We start from the raw sequence: 17,722 nt of genomic DNA on the forward strand, positions 1-17,722 counted from the left end.
AAATTTTAATGTACTTTTATAATTTCTGAGTCTCTCAGGCTGAGTGAAAAGATACACCAAGAGTGTAGAAAGGTTATCTTAGTGATACTGGCTTTATCAAACCTTTAATTTAGCAGATCTTAGTATATTATCTGTCATAGGTCACAAATTTGACTACTATCTTTTAAGGGTTTGAGAAGTCCTAGGTGATGTAGAAAGCATAAAGTCAGTATATTAAGGTTTTAAAAACTAATCTATTAAGATTTAATAGATAAAATTTAAGATGTGAAATGAGAATGTAGACTTAAAGTGTGTTAACTGTAAATGTATTGGCATATAGAAACCTATCAAGGTATATTAATATTCTTCTTGTTACATGAAAATGCAATATTCAGTAAAATAAATATATTGTATAAGTATCTCTGTGTGTATGTATGCATACAAAAATGAACAGATAAAATACTTTTACACAAGGAGCTGGGCAGCAGAACTGTGAACGAAAATTTCTCTGTATGTTAACTGGTAAGTACTCTCCTTAAAAGAGGGCTTTCTCAGAGAACTAACTAAAACCATAGCACAGACCAGAAACAGAATTTAAGCGAAGTTCTGGATCACTTGTTTGCTGACTTGCTAGAGTAGCAAAACATCTTTGCAAGATTCTCTTCAGGTAGAAGAGAATTTTGTTGATCCTAAAACTTCCTATGAGTCTTTGATATTTATAAAAACACATTCATATGTGTTTCTATATTTGTTAATATAGATGCTATATTTACATTGTGCACATATTTTAAGAGAATTTACTGCTGATAATGCCAAATGAATATCTAACTATACAGGACGACATACTTACCACTAGTTCCCTTTTTGATGCATGAATGCTAACAGGAAAATCCAATTCTAACTTTAGAATATTTAAATTATTTTCCATTTTATACTGAGGATACTTTGAAATTTTAATATTCTCTTTTATAAAAGCCAAAGGTCTAAGACTGATCTTGTCTCTACAAGGGTACCTAAAATAAAGAGAAAGAAAAAATCTGGAACTTTTCAAGATGTGGATTTGATAAAGTTATACCTTAATTGCTGCTGTCAAGAAGCAGTAATTGTTGATTATCTGAAAATTACTTGTGGAATTTCCATTAATATCATAGTGTAAAGCTCTTCTGAAAGAAATACTTTGACTTCTTTTGTGAACATGGTGAATATTTTATATTTTGCTATAGAAAACAGCATGCATATTTTCAGCAAGAGAGTGTCCTTCCCACAACACCTCAAATAACATATTCAATTTAAAATGTAAGTATGACATTCAGGCTTCATTTGCTGTTGGTGTCGATCTAAAAAAAATATAAATTGATGGAGACAGAAAATTCCAATCTGATGCCCTAAGGCCAGATCCAATAAAACACTTAAGCATCTAAATTTGGTGTTAAAGCAACTAACTTTTCAGTGGCTATCCCCCATAAGGGAATCTTGAGCTGAAGTGAGAGGGGTCTTATATTCCTTTATAGAGTACAGAGTAGGTATTGTTAGGCAGGTACCAGTTAGGGAGTGCTACACACAGCCACTGCCTCCAACATCACCCCAAAAAATCATATGCAGCTCCCTGGAGCTAGTAAGTAGACAAACACTGCCAGTAGGACCGAGCTACAAATTACACCTTGCAAACCCAATACAACCTGAGTCCAGGTCGTAAGGGTAATGGGATGATGTTAAAATATACTTCCCTCTTTTGCAAAAAGCACAGTGATTAAGGATACTGCTCAGGATGTGTCACAGGTTCAATTCTCTCTTTTGCCTAGAGGCATTAGACTCCACATCTCCAAGGAGGGTGTGTTGGACTTTTACGCCATTGGTGTCGTAAGTTAGCAAGGCATAGTCCCGGAAGTGATGTTCTTGCAAAGGGGTGCCTACAGCTCCTCTACGACCTGACAGAACCTATCAGCTGGCCAGTTTGAATATGGACAATTTTTTAAGCCACTTAAAATTGTAACCACCTCTGTGATCCACATTTAAGAATAGACAAACCCTGGGCAGAGCTCTGTCTTGTTTCCGGTGCTGGGACAGGTGGCTGCGGGGCCCGTGTAGGGGCCAGCGGGCCTGGCTCAGGCCACCTGGCCATCCTGGAGCTGATGGGTCCTGTTCCACCCACGGACCCCCCCCTCCCCCACTCCCCCAGCCCTGCTGTGGGCAGACGGAGCAGCTCGGCTTCCCCTCTCCAGCACGGCCAAGATTCCGCTGAAGCTGCCCTGCTGTCCAGCAAAAGATCATGTGACCAACAGCGATAAGCGACATTCCAGCTGCAAGGCCTAGGTGAGATTAACCCTTTTAGTGCTGTGAGGGAGAAGAAAGAGGAGATGCTTAAAGCTGAAATTCTGTTGTAAAGCTATGATATATCAGAGTACCCCTTGTAATTTCATGAAGGTATGGGGGGGTGGAGCGTTCAACTTGTACTTGTGAGCAAAAGCACCTGTGCTGAGATAGGCAGATGCTGAAGCAGCTGTAATTTGATGAAACGTTTGAACAGGGAGAGATGGAAGCGATGAGGACTTTTGCTCCAAATGGAAAGGAGAAGACCTCAGTTCCTAGAGATGCTCCCAGAGACAGCCCTAGAGATGAAGATGAGGAGGACCCTTTGCTCCCAGGGAAGGAGAAGGACCTCTATTCTTAGAGATGAAATGCTCCCAGAGATGGGTGAAGAGAACTTTTATTTCTGAATGGCTCAACCTTAAAATTTTACCCCAGTAATTCAGGAGTGGACCCTCGAAAGCAGTTGTGGGAAAAGCTGCAAGTTGTGGGTGGGGGACTCTCACATGATGCGAGCAGAGAACCAACCCGGGTGGCTGTCTCGTTGTGAAAATGCTTTCATAGCATGGACAAGAGAGACTCCTCTTCCTAAATGAACCGAACAAGGCTATTATGGAGGTGGTAAACAGATTGAACATCTCAAGGGTTGTCTTTTTACACTGTCAGCGGGAGAAGGGAGAAAGGTGGGGGAGGAGAAGTGTTCTGAAGGTGTGGTATGATTTTATTTGTTTTTCTTTTCTTTTTCCTTATATTAGGTCTATTAATAAACTTCTTTATATTCTTTCAAGTTTGGTGCCTGCTTTGCTTTTCTCTGAATTCTTATCCCACAGAAGGTAAACAGTAATGAGTATTTTGGACCAAAGCACTACACTAAATTGGTGTTTCTGCCCGGTTAAACCGAACCCGCTACAATTGGTTATTTTGAACCCTCTTTTTTTGAAACACTTCAGAACAATGAGCAAAAAGAGGACCATGATTCAGGAGTCTGGTCTTTATGCTCTCCACTAGTTCCTCTTTCCTAAGCTATATCCACACTTAACAGATTACATTACTGAAGAGCTGAACGAGTTTTCAGCTCCATAAAAAACACCAAAAATATGTTTCGCACAACTTCAGACTGGGAGGTCTGCAGAACATCATATGTAAGCTGAGCAGGATAAGTGACGAAATATACCTCAACAAACTGAGGGACTATCTAGTGCAAACTCTTTGTGTCACAGAAACTTAACTTTACCTGAAAAGACTTTAAGTCTTAACATAGAAAACTGAATGGATCTTTTCTAATATGACTCTGATACTTCACGTGAGCTCTTTTTGTTAAATCTGACCTAATAAAACCAAATGTGCATCATCAAATAGTCCATAATTACAGATTACAAAATTACACACTTTGGTTTTGGCTGTCAAGCACTTGAACTAACGTTGTGGACTTGAACTTGCCTCTTACTTCCCAGGACCACTTGCAGTTCCTACAGCCTGCTTTCAGTAAAATTGGAAAAGCTGCTACCTTTTAATAAGCAAAAACCCTTGGAAATCTAGGGTAATAGACCTCCTGTCATACAGATAATGACATCTTGAGTTATGCATGAACTGTGAGGTAGAAATTCTCTGCAGTATCTCCTGCAGTCCTCCCTAGCGCAGAACAGGAACATGGCTGGACCACAACATAACCTTAGCAAACCTAAGTTTTCTGCTTATGGAACTCAGGGAATGAGTGGAACTTCAGATGTGTACATTGGACCTCGACCCCACATGAAGCTAGGATGCAGCCAAGCTGCACACCTGGATTAAGCAGCTGGAAAATGTCCCCAACACTCATGTTTCACACATGGTCATTGACAACAGAAACTCTTCCAGTTTCCCTGCAACAAATAATGACCCAGAGCCTGATGTAAACTTTCTGGTTTTAACAGATAGATCCATAGAATCTCATTTGATTGTTGATGTCATAATAACAACCTGACTCCATGGAAGGTAAGGTCACTCAGAACTCCGCATACCAGAACCTGAAAACAGATTTTGAAGAGAGTCTAAAGACAAATAAAAGCAAAAAACCAAACAAAACTGCACAGGAGCTTTACTGGTAGCTTAAACCACTCCAATAAAATAAACTCATTTTTGTCATTAATAATAATTCTTCCTGAATTTTGAATAGAAATACATATGATCTTTGCAAGACTTATTCAGTTTGCCAATGCCAATGAACTGTTTCTAAGTGTCTTACACCATGTCCTATGGACTGGGTAAATTAGCTCCTTTGTACTATGTTTCTAACAGGTAAATGGCATTTTCTCTCCTATACCCAGCTCAGAGATCAGGTCAAACAAATGATTAGCCCCTCTGACATTCAGAATTTGGTATGTTGATCAGTTGCCTCTGTTATAACTTTGTTCCCCCTTTAAATTATCTGTTGACTGTAAATAAATTTTCCCTGATCTCAGATCACTTCAGAGATTTTTCATCTTTTCATTTTTTTAATGGACGAGGAGACAGGTAGAGAAAAGACAGGGCCTTCTTTACTAGTCAGGATTTCCTAGGTTCTGCCAGCTGCAAGTAAAAGCCATTTTAGTTGCAGCTGGTAGGTATCTGCCAACAAAAGTGGCTTAGAAGAAAACACATTAATTTTTAAATGCTTCATGATACTTATTTAGAACTTCTGATAGCCTTTCTCTCTCTCTCTTTCTTTCTTTTCTTTCTTTCTTTCCTTCTTTCTTTCTTTCTTTCTTTCTTTCTTTTTCTTTTGAATCAGCTGATGAAGGTGATGGGGTTTCAACAGTAAAAGTGCCACCTACATGTGTGTGTTTGAATATTTAAATATGGTCGCAGTCTGACTGATTTGCAGGGTAAAACAGTTTAGAAATCTGATTGCAAGCTCGCACTGACAAAAGTAGATAATTACTATCTCCACAAATATCTGTAAGTCAAATCACTTGTTTTAATACAGATTAGATTAGTACTAAAGTTACAAGATTGATATGAGAGACATGATAAATGTAGTCATGACAGAAAACAATTTTTAATTTAGTAACCCCTATCAATCTAGATAGCCCATGAATATTTACCATTAATTCAGTAGGCTGGAACAGAGTGGGGGAAAAAGAACAAAAAAAAAAGAAAGGATGTTTGACCTAAACAAGGACTGAGAAAAAAAGATAATTCTCAGCAGTTTTACTGAGAACAGATCTTGCAAAAACTGGCAAAATACATTTGGGATCTCATAGTAAAAAATAAAAAAAAACCTTTAAAAAAACTGAATGACATGCAAAAGTAGTTGCAATTCTTAATATCTACTTCTCTTTGCAGAATTTACCAGTCAGATTACACTGAAATAAATAACTTCAAAGGCTGAAATAAAATCATTTATGGAAATTCAAAACAAACATATTTGATCACATCATACTTCACAGCAGGGATACAATTTGCAGAGGCTGAGTGAGGGCATAGTGTAAGCAAAAACAGGTTGTGTGTGCAATGAACCAAGCAAAATGGTTTATATAAAAGAAATGTTGTTTCCATTAATTTTTCTGGTAATCTTATTAAAAACACCACCTGTCCTGAATAGAATTGTCCAGGTTTTAATTCTTTTCATATCTCAGTGTTCAAACACAAGACAGAGGAGGCATCATCTTATAGCTATTAAAGTATGTCACAAAATGTCTTATTCTGAAATCTTCATAACTACAGCAGTTTCTCCAAGCTCTGTTTTAATGTCTGGTTATTACATCTTTTACTTTTTCTCACATTGTGCTCAAAGAACTGATTTTTCTGATAAGCTTAAAGAGTATTTTTTTCAAAGCATGCATTGCATTTTCAGCTTCTCTTTAAACAAAATGTTTACAGTCTATAAGACTTAAAATTCACATATTAAGCAAATAAAACATAAATGCACCTTTCAAAATTCCACCACCATCCTACCAAAATCCCCTGTAAGAGCCCTGAAGAGGAACTTGACTTTGAATACCAGCCGAGATGAAATGGTGTCATAATCAGCGTAAGTGCATGTGGACTATTCACCTAGATCAAACACTTTGGTCATATACTCAATTAAATTTAAATCCCATTATATAATGTATACCAGCCTCATTTTATGCAATTCCCTAATTTAATGGCTTGGTATTAGCCTTTTTCTTTTTTGCACACATGGACTAATTTTCACGGTGCTCAGTCCCTCTGGGAAGTAGGTCATTAAAGTCAACTGGACGGAGACAGAAACTTAACACCTAAACAGTGTTGCAGAAGGGTCAGAGTCACAATAATAATGTAAAACAGTTTTTCACTCATCCTACTTTGAAATATTTATGAAATCTCTCCCTCAGATATATCTATGATTCATTAATCTTGGAGATTATAAAGTAGAAGAATAATGAAAGCTATCATCCTGTTACAATTTAATTTGTGAAACTGAAAAAAAATAAATCAACAAAACAAAAATCCCAATTAAAAAATTAAAAATCACAATTATAATAATATTTAGCTACCAAGACAACATCTGTTTTACACTGAAGCAGTAGAATCATAATATTCATATTACCTTTCTCAATGTGTATTCTTTTTGTCTCATGTCCCACATCATGACCAGCCAGATCACCCTCCTTAGGTCCAGGCAGGACATTAGGTGACAAACCCATCAGCATTTGATTCATAGATAGCCCGTTCTGATGGACCGCTGCTAGACACAAGTGCAGGCAGAAAGAAATCAGCTGTCATATTAACAGTACACTTTTTTACTTATTTTACATAGTGTTCCTCTTAATTATGCAAGAATTCTAAAAATCACAAAGTTACTTAATTAGTGCCATCAGGATCCACATAGAGGGAAAGTTTATTCCTGTTACTTCTACTTTAAAGCAATTAATTTTAAAAGAAAGTTCAGTAACTTTGGATAAAGTTGGATATTTGCAAATATGTTCTTGCTTATTTAACAAGAATTGAAATGCAAAACAAAGCAAACAAGAAAAGCATTAAAGGTTCTACATAACATAACTTACTGATCTATTTTCTTTTTAGTTAGTTGTACAAAAACTCTTGAGTACCAGCATTCCCAATATGCAGCCCCTAATAAATTCCTTAAATGAAGCATTGTGGCCTTTCAGATGATATACAATGTTTTCCCATATATACTGTGCAACAGGAGAATTGCTTATTTGCTCATCAGACAGGTTGAAAAGCTCTGTCCAACAGTTTTCAAAGAGACCGTCATGAGTCTCAAACACACCTCAGAATCTCATATTAGCTAGTTTATATTTCTATGCTGAAAAATTGTATTTCCAAAAGGTTTATGCCATTTTTAGTAAAGTTGGTTGGTTTGTTTTTAATATGGAACCCATATGCCTGTAGTAGTCATCTTATTCTGGCTAGCACCACAAAAGATGTACTTAAGGATCAGGTGTAATGTTAACAAATCAGATCGGACAGAAAAAAATTATCTTATAAATAAACAAGTTACTGAAGTGATCCACTACTTAAGGAACTCTGTTATGTTCACATGGAAGAAAAAAATGTGCAAAGGTCTCACTCCTCTCTGTAGAGTAAGCTGAACAGTACAATTTCTTTTTTTGTTAAGAAAAAAGTCATTCCTTAGCAAAAGCAATGGATATGTCTCAATTTAGATTTTTGGGGTGTGTGGTTTTGTTTTTTTTTTTTCAGAGAACAATAGAAAAGGCCTTCATTAGTTGTAAACAAATATACTATTCAATCAATTAAGAAAAAATTAAACATCTACATTTGTGAGGGGTTTTTTGAGACCTTCACTTACGAAGTCTGCAGTGGGTTGATCCTGGCTGGACACCACGTGCCCACCAAAGATACTCCATCACTCCCCCTGCTCAACTGGACAATGGAAAGAAAATATAATGAAAGGCTTGTGGGTCAAGCCTGGGGAAATAGATAGGTCACAGTATATGGGATGCCAATTTAATCTGCACTCCGAATTGTCCAAGTGATAAGAAAACAGAATTTTCAGCTTGTCATAGTCAGGCCTCATTTCTTTTCTTTGGTAAGTCATTTTTCATCACACACTAACGAAAGATCTCTCATCTGAAGGTCAATGAAGAGTCAGCTTCCTGAGTCGGCAGAGAACCTGAAAAGAAGCAGCCTAAAGGACATGTGTTGCATCTAATCAATATGGCCCCCTATTTCATACAGCTATTTCATGGCCTTCTATGTGTATGCCAAATCCTCCAGTTTCTACTGACAAATTCCACTGTGGAAAGATGATTTAAAAGCACAAAAACCCGCAACCGAGCAGTATTAAAGGGAATGGACAAGTGTAATATGAATTTAAGTACATATCTGTAAAACAGTATGCATTTAAAACATTAATTTCCATTGCTGCACTGGAATACCACAGAATTCAGAGTTTTTGCCATGTAATTTACATCCTGTATATGGAACCTTGATAAAAACGGCATCACTCTGGCACACCACGGTTTAATTTCACTCTGTCCCGTGTGAGCTATGAGGTGATAATATTTCTATTATATTTCTCACCATTACAAAATTTTGTATTTAAAAAATGTATAAAGTATGCACATTTTTAATTTATTTAACCCAATTCTTCTCTTTACCAAGCAATTCTACCATGTAAAATATTGCTTATGAAGTCAGATTCAATTTAGAAATCAAAACAGAGTAACCAGATTAAATAAAATTCAATTTCTTTTAAAAATGTTTACACTATATGTTCAGTTCTAAAACTAATCTAGCAAATTGCTTCCCGCCTGCAATTCTGTATTTCATTGCTCATATCTTTATGTTTAATATGACACGATGGCAGTTTATATCAGTACCTGTTAATGTAGCATCAGATATTATGATACTGTAAACTGGGGAACATAATGTTGGGAGATAGTTATTGCAGCTGAACTTCTGAACATGATACATATGAGATCTATTTAAGACGAGGGCATTTTGATTAGATAAACAAGCTGCACCTAATCAAATTTAAAGTGGTGAGAAGGAGAAGAATGGGACCTACGGATTCTGTCTGAAGAGCTCTCGGTCCGTGCAGGAGAGCTGGACACACTGCTGCTTCGATGAGAGGATGGATGGCTGCCAGGTCTTCGGCCCTCTTCAAGGGAAGGAGCAGGAGAAGGGCTGTCTGGAACACGTTCCTAGACCACACAAAAAGTCATTGCGAAAGAATGGCAATGTTAAACCAAGCCTCTGCTTCCAAACATCACTTCCCTAAACTGAATCTCCCTCCTAAATTACAACCAATTCATTTGCCTGTTGAGGTTTCCAGGATTTGCAGAGCATTCTCAAAGGAAACTTGGCAACTTTAGGACACTAGACCTTACATTTCAGTATGCAGTGTGAGCACTGCTCATCCTATTAGGCTTTTAACTGCCTTCTGGACTACTTTGAAAATAAGAGGTTTGTTCTGCTTTTGTTTTTCATTCTTATTTTCCTCACTCGTATCATCATGCTGTTGAATTGGAAATACACATTTTGGCTTACAGACATTAGCCTTATGGGATGAGGAATTATGTATTTCTGTAAATAAATATTAACCAGGCCCTGTTGTTTTATCTCATGTTGACTTTTACTCCACATTTTAATTTCAAAGATGCTTCTTGAGCAATGAGATCTTATGGAACTGTTAAGGATCATAAAGACAATGTAGCTTCTTTATATATAAACCTATACCAGTAACATGACTCATGTAAGTCCAAATGTCTACTTTTACCATGGAACACAAACTTGGAATGAATCACATTTTTGGGATGAATGTGCCCATATCACTTCAAAATGGGGAAAACCACCCTTCACATTTTTCTGTCCAGGGAAAGGCCTGGCAGGGTAGCCAAGAGGAGCTATGATGCACTTCAAGACGTTCCTTGGTTTTGAAAACCAGAGTGTAAGGACTGTGATGGTTTGAATTGCACATTTGTTAGATGAGAATTGTTAGTATGTAGCAGATAGATATATCTGATATTTACCCAAAAGTTCAACAGAAACAATTGCCAAAGGGAGCTGAGTGCAGAATAGTTCTTTCTAGAAAATTCTCTATCCTTCCCTGCACTTTCCTTTTTACTGCTAAAAGTTCTCAAGACTCATTGCTAAAATATGTGAGAATGAGGTTGGTTTAGACAAATAGTAATAGATATTTAAAAAATCCTATGGAGGAAATCTGTTGGAAGGATGGAAAATGTTAAACTAGCATTTTTTTGCTTGTTTTTCTCTTTTTGATAATTGAAAACCTGACTTTATAATGAAAAAAACAATGAGTCCAAACCACCAATCAACAAACAACTGCACACATTCAACTCACTGAAAGGTTTTGGTAATGAATTAATACAGCTAGTATGTGTTTAGTAACATAAAAGAAAACTTGCTGTTGTAAAAGCATAACATTTTCTTGAAAAGAGTAGTACATTACTCACACAGCAAAGTTCTTTTGGAGCAGTCATTATTTTATTATGCACAGTCACAAGATAAGTATTTATTTCTCTGAATGCATTCCTAAGAAATTTTGCAACATGCTCATCTACAGTAATCAACAGATTTGTTCCAGGTAAGTTTCATAAAAAAAAAATCTACTGAACTTGAGATTCTGATTGCAAAGGGATTCAATGGGCATATTGATGGAGTGGAAGGAGATTTTTGAGAGCAATGTTTCAAGACATTTAAGTGGATTTCACTTTAATAGTCTTAGGTTTTTAAGTCAAAAACATTGATGAGGATAGCTTAACTTCATCATAGCTCTAGGCTTATTATGACTTTGATTGTGTTTATATGTCCATGAACCGGGTATTCAAGAGGAGGATTATAATGCAGATGTTTTCAGAATGTAGAAGATTTATTTCTTTAGATTTAGGAGGATTTAAGCATGCACAGTGTACAGATTTGATATAAATTGGAACACAGTATATTTAATCATTCATTTAATATATAATTTCACTGTTTGGCATACAATGTATTGTTCTTAGAAGGGTTTCATTAAAATGAAATCCAGTGAGCACATAAGATTTGAATACAGAGCTGCAGAGTAAATTAATTTATTTAAACAGCTTAATTTGTTTATCCTATTTATTTATGTGTGCTTTTACAGCACGTATTATGAGATGGAGCGAGCAAAAGGAATGCACAGGACAACGAAATATAATTACTGTACAAACAAAACAGATAATGAGTTTTATTCTCATATAATATGACATAGACAAAATCCATGAGAAAACTATATATCTTGGCTTTATAAATTCATTTGTAAGATACCCTTTAATTCCAATAAAACATGGGATTGAACTACACAGAAATGCAAAATAAACCAATTTAGTACCCTAACTATTTTTTTATATCCTTGCTTCATTATTCCACGATCAGCAATCTAGTCTATAGCAATTTTTTGTCTTCAACAAATACACTGCAATAATAAATGGAAATGCTACTACTAATAAATTGAAATATTCTGTAGCTCTAAAAAAGTGATAGTGATAAACTAACAGTGCTGGAATATCAATATATCTTCCTTACCAGAGATTTTGTTTAGAAAAAATTAACTTGGTTTGGGGCAAAATATTAACTTCACTTTAGACTCCACTTTAAAATTTTTCAAAAAAGGAAATGTTCAAAAATGTGTTCATTAAATAATGCAAATCAGAGCTATTTTGTCACTTCTGCAGCATGCCACTTTTGTACAAGTTACTTCACATGAACAGCAAAGTAGTAGAATTTACTTCCTTATAATCCTGGCAACAGAAATCACCTAGGATTCTGTCCACTGCCTAGTATTTTTCCTAAAACTTGCCTACTTCCAGGAGTAGATATTTCTAGAGAATCTGGAGTATAACTCTCTTGCTATTTTTTTCCTCCATTTTTTGCTTCCCTATTTCTTCCTACATATACTCACAAGTAAAAAGCAAAATGGATAATTTAGGTAATGTGCAGCAATTTAACATATGGTCGACCAACATTTCAAAATTGGTAAGACTCTCAGTTAGGTATCAGAACCAGAGGCTTCACTAAGTAATGGGCAACAAGCTCATAGGGGCCAAATTTGAAGCATTCCTTATCTTGGCGCTCTTTACAATTTGATTCAAATCATGCATCCTAAGCATTTCAGAATCTGACATTTACCTCCTCCAAAAATATTCCTACCACAAGGAAATTTTCGCTCTAGGGAACTGTAATGACCTCTCTTGTACTCTTACTCCACTGACAAGTTACACATGTCCATTTCATAAATAACAGACTTGTTGCTGTGACACTGGGTATTTTACTTTATGCTGTAAAAAACAGGTAAATGATTTTAACTGTCAGAGATTTTAACACAGGAGATTGAAGTTATCTCTAGAATTGAAATCACACCAGTTTTGAATATGCATTCTTCCAATACCCAAAGCGGGCTTGCATACACAGTCTTCACCTCCTGCCTATTTCTCTCCTACAGGTATTTAGTCCCAGCTTTTTACTTTGTTCTAGTTTACTTCGCCATAAGACTCATCTCTTGGGTTTAGTCATCCTTTAATTTTAGTCATGGAATGAGCTCTAGACATGCAATTAATTCTTGCTATAGAGATATATAATTTTTTTAAACTAATCAGTTGTATTTGTGCTCTTCAGTATTGAACAAACTCCTTTAAGGATGTTTATGCTTTAAGTCATTGAAGTGCGGAGGTTAAAGTAATTTGTTTTCAAAGTCATACTTTTCATAGTTTAGGTAACTTATGGAAAGGTTTGCTTTGGTTTAAAAGCCATCTAGCTCCAACCCACCAGCCACAGGCAAGGGCACTATCCACTAGAGCAGGTTGCTCAGAGCCTCATCCAGCCTGGCCTTGAACACCGCCAGGTATGAGGCATCCAGAGTTCCCTGGACAACCTAACTTCATGCTAGGGAGAGTATATAAGACACAAATTGTTTCATACAGTTGATAATCATGATTATCATCATTATCATCTTTTAATCAGGAGTGTGAGAGACTGGACTAGTTAATGACTCAAACAACTGACCACTTGACCACACAGGTGCAGAGGGTGCACACCCATCACCGGAGGCTACAGCTGGGTGTTGAACAAGATAAGGGAAGAGGCTGGTAGGAGGCAAATTTTGCCTGTGGGCTAGTGCTTTTTATCATGTCTATGCCCTTTTCAAAATGGCTCAGGCATGAAAACACCCCTCTGGGAAAGTACTGGAATATTCACACATAGTCCGAAGGTATTCACCCATTCTGATGGGCCATAATTGGGTCAACTGTGCTGACATGAGTGGCAGCTGTGGCATCCTGGGAAGTGTCATGGATCATGAAAGACTCCTGAAGTGTCCTGTGATCCACAGCCTTACACCATTCAGTGTGAAACTCCCCACCTCAGGAGAGGAACCTGGGCATTCCCACCTGAACCTGAGCATATATAACCTGTGGAACTTTGGTGTTTTGTGGGCCTTTCCTACTCCTGACAGATCAAGACAGCCACCACCACTTCAGCCAACAGACACTGAAATGGCAACAATCACGTCGTGTTGTGAGATCCATGCACGGATGTCTTTCTATTCCTGTCCAAAGTTTTTTTAAAAAAAAAATTTAATATAGCTTTTATATTGCTACATTACTACAGATAATAATAAACAAAATGGTTTAATACGTGCTCCTCACACATTGCAACCAAATTGTTCCAAAATAAACCCTACATGTGTATATTTACAAACACCAATCATTCAGTATTGTTTCGCTCTAATCTGCCCCAAGGAATCAATTACCAAGACTGCGTTACCCTTGCCTCTTGGGGTGGGTTGTAGCAAGGACTAGTATATATTCTTTCTAACCTTTGTAGGAAGACACCTGTCTTCTAAGCCTTTTTGCTGGTAGAATTATAAAAATTGCTTTTAAAAGTGATCAAAACACACATTTCTTTCTTCGGTTCCTTACTGATTTATTTTGAACTTGTGTGAGATGTATTCCAGGAATAACTTTCTTGCAAAATGTCACATTTAATTTGACATTGCTTTAGCTGAATAAGTGAAAGAAATTAGTTACTTGAGTATCTTTCATATTTTGTGCAAACAGAATGTTTTGCTCTTACAGTTTTGCTTTTTCATTACGCTTTAATAAAAGACACTATGACATTCTAAATTAACATTTAGACTTAGAAATTGCAAAATTAACTGGACTAATAGTTATTTCCTAACTTCCTCAGTCACTTCTATATGTGTGTTATCAAACTGACTGAATGCTATAAAATTGTATTTCTATTTCCTTATCTTCATACTATCACTGGCTTGCTAAAGATCTTGCTAACTTCACACTGATGCACATGACATCTTTCTCACCTTGTTCTTACAGATCCACTTCTAATCCCAATCAAAATTCAGGAGTTCAAATGTTTTGTACTGTCATTAACTGCACTATTATTTTAAATCTTGAACGTCTTTCTTATGAAGAAAATAATCCATGGTATTTACATAAGACATTTTCTCTCTGTGTGAATACCTTGAACTTATTTATCTGTTGGAGCAATTGAAGTTAATTTGATTTCCATTATACTTTTTACTTCTACAATTTTTCATTGTACCTACGTTGCTGTTCCCATCACAATAATACTGACAACGGAAAATGAAGAAAAGAGATCAACAGACAAAAAGACTGAATTGGCTTGACTTTTAGTGCCTTGGTTTCTACGTGTATTTACAGCAGGAGTTAACTGACAGGAAGCCAAACAGGAGACTTTCAAGTAATTCTTTAACAGTACTTCCACAACAAGAGATCTAATCCTTTGAAATCATGAGCAGTAGGTAAAGTACGGCAACCTAGTGTGTTGGGTTGACCCTGAGTTGATGGACAGTCTTTAAGACCAATTACGCTTCTCACAATTTACATATTTAAACCGCACCGAAAGGCGGGACTTCCCCTTTTTGGTCGGAGCTCGCCTGCTGGAAGGTGGGGGGGCTCCGAGCCTCCCGGCCCCGCTGGGCCGGGCCGGGGCCACTGCCCCTTTCCCCCTTTCCTATCGCTGCGGCACGGACCCTGGGTCACTGAGGGGGACTGTCCCAGAGCCGCAGGCAGCTAAAGCCAGCCATGGACTGCTCACAGCTAAACCCATCCAGCGCGGCTTCTGGGGACAGGCGGGTCCCTCTCCTCTCCATGCGGAGCCGGCGGAGCCAGCGGGAGCCGGCAGAGCCTCCTGTCTGCAGCCAGCACACTCCGTGCTGAACTGAAGAGGACACCACGCAGCCAGCAGCACAGAGGGAGCGAGGCTTTCCCCACCGTAAAGCCCGAACAAGAACACCCTTCAACATGGCGGCTTCAGAGTCAGAGAGAAAGAGAAGTGAGTCACGTGAGACGGAGCTGAGCATGGCGACGGGAGAAAAGAGGCCGGTGCCGCGATTCTGGCGCGCAGCTTAAAAGAAACCTTCTTGCATGCCGTGGTAAGAAACTGTAATACCACAAACTGTTTGTCTCTTTAATCCATTTGAAGAACATGGGGGGGGGGGTGGAGAATCAACGTGTGCCTATGAAGTTTGTGAAGAGTGCCTATGCCAGGCTATATAGAAGTAGTAAGAGGCTGTTAGAGACTTGTGGCGAAGAAAAGCCTCTGTGTGCAGGCCAAAATAACTTATCCTTAAAAAGATGAATAACCCCATGTGATGGCCCATGTTCTGTAGTGTGAAAGAACTGTGAAATTCTTCATGGGAGAGATGTTCTACCCATAGCAGACTGTTTGTTTCCGGGCGGGTCTGCTATTGGTGGCAGTTTGGGAACCACGTGCAACTGAAGGAAAACCCTTTTTTCCTTAAGCATAAGAGAGAGACTTTTCAAGAACTGCAACACTGACTAACATCCCATGTTCTGTTATCCCTTGTGTGAGCTGGATAAAAGGAGAGAAGTGCTGGAAAGAGGGGGGGGGGGGGTGGAATTTACTTTAATTTTGCTTTGTTGTTTTCTCTTTACTTTTAATTCTGTTAGTAATAAAGCTCTTTCATTGTACTGCAACTGTTTAAGGTTTGTGGCCTGCTTTGCTTTTCTCCTAATTCTTATCTCACAGAAGGAAAATAAGTAAATAATGAATATTTTGAATCAAAACCACTACATTTAATTGGTGTTTCTGCCCGGTTTCAAACTCAACCCACTACATTTATGGTGGAGAATGCGGGCAATTAATGAGCGCTGTGAGATGAAGATTAATTAAGAGAAAATAATAAGCAAAGCAAGTAGAAAGTTATAAAATTAAGTAGAATAATAGAAGAAATTTGCTTTGTAGTAGTGGTAAAAATTCTAGGGGTGGAGGTTTATGTAATTTGTTTTCTTTTAGCTCTGGTTTTGCTATTTTAAGTAACTTTTGGATATGTAAATTTTAAGAAGCGAGGGGTGGAATGTGTTGGGTTGACCCTGAGTTGATGGACAGTCTTTAAGACCAATTACGCTTCTCACAATTTACATATTTAAACCGCACCGAAAGGCGGGACTTCCCCTTTTTGGTCGGAGCTCGCCTGCTGGAAGGTGGGGGGGCTCCGAGCCTCCCGGCCCCGCTGGGCCGGGCCGGGGCCACTGCCCCTTTCCCCCTTTCCCAACGCTGCGGCACGGACCCTGGGTCACTGAGGGGGACTGTCCCAGAGCCGCAGGCAGCTAAAACCAGCCATGGACTGCTCACAGCTAAACCCATCCAGCGCGGCTTCTGGGGACAGGCGGGTCCCTCTCCTCTCCATGCGGAGCCGGCGGAGCCAGCGGGAGCCGGCAGAGCCTCCTGTCTGCAGCCAGCACACTCCGTGCTGAACTGAAGAGGACACCACGCAGCCAGCAGCACAGAGGGAGCGAGGCTTTCCCCACCGTAAAGCCCGAACAAGAACACCCTTCAACATGGTGGCGTCAGAGTCAGAGAGAAAGAGAAGTGAGTCACGTGGGACGGAGCTGAGCATGGCGACGGGAGAAAAGAGGCCGGTGCCGCGATTCTGGCGCGCAGCTTAAAAGAAACCTTCTTGCATGCCGTGGTAAGAAACTGTAATACCACAAACTGTTTGTCTCTTTAATCCATTTGAAGAACATGGGGGGGGGGGGTGGAGAATCAACGTGTGCCTATGAAGTTTGTGAAGAGTGCCTATGCCAGGCTATATAGAAGTAGTAAGAGGCTGTTAGAGACTTGTGGCGAAGAAAAGCCTCTGTGTGCAGGCCAAAATAACTTATCCTTAAAAAGATGAATAACCCCATGTGATGGCCCATGTTCTGTAGTGTGAAAGAACTGTGAAATTCTTCATGGGAGAGATGTTCTACCCATAGCAGACTGTTTGTTTCCGGGCGGGTCTGCTATTGGTGGCAGTTTGGGAACCACGTGCAACTGAAGGAAAACCCTTTTTTCCTTAAGCATAAGAGAGAGACTTTTCAAGAACTGCAACACTGACTAACATCCCATGTTCTGTTATCCCTTGTGTGAGCTGGATAAAAGGAGAGAAGTGCTGGAAAGAGGGGGGGGGGGGGGGTGGAATTTACTTTAATTTTGCTTTGTTGTT

At 38.5% G+C, this 17,722-nt stretch overlaps 1 protein-coding gene across 6 annotated transcripts in view; it reads right to left on the reverse strand.

Annotated features, from left to right (window-relative positions):
- The window catches only part of DACH1 (dachshund family transcription factor 1), a 359,657-nt gene that overhangs the window by 95,296 nt on the left and 246,639 nt on the right, over positions 1 to 17,722 (reverse strand). For 3 of the 6 annotated variants that reach the window (XM_048295555.1, XM_048295557.1, XM_048295558.1), the window contains 2 exons: positions 9,263 to 9,398; positions 6,818 to 6,955 (listed from right to left, as the gene is read on the reverse strand). In XM_048295555.1, coding sequence (XP_048151512.1) covers positions 6,818 to 6,955; positions 9,263 to 9,398 — 274 coding nt within the window. The remainder of the gene's footprint in view (positions 1 to 6,817; positions 6,956 to 9,262; positions 9,399 to 17,722) is intronic. The other 3 variants (XM_048295556.1, XM_048295559.1, XM_048295560.1) reach the window with 1 other exon arrangement.

This window comes from Corvus hawaiiensis, chromosome 2 (genome assembly GCF_020740725.1).
Source record: "Corvus hawaiiensis isolate bCorHaw1 chromosome 2, bCorHaw1.pri.cur, whole genome shotgun sequence".
In the NCBI taxonomy this organism is placed as follows: Eukaryota; Metazoa; Chordata; class Aves; order Passeriformes; family Corvidae; genus Corvus; species Corvus hawaiiensis.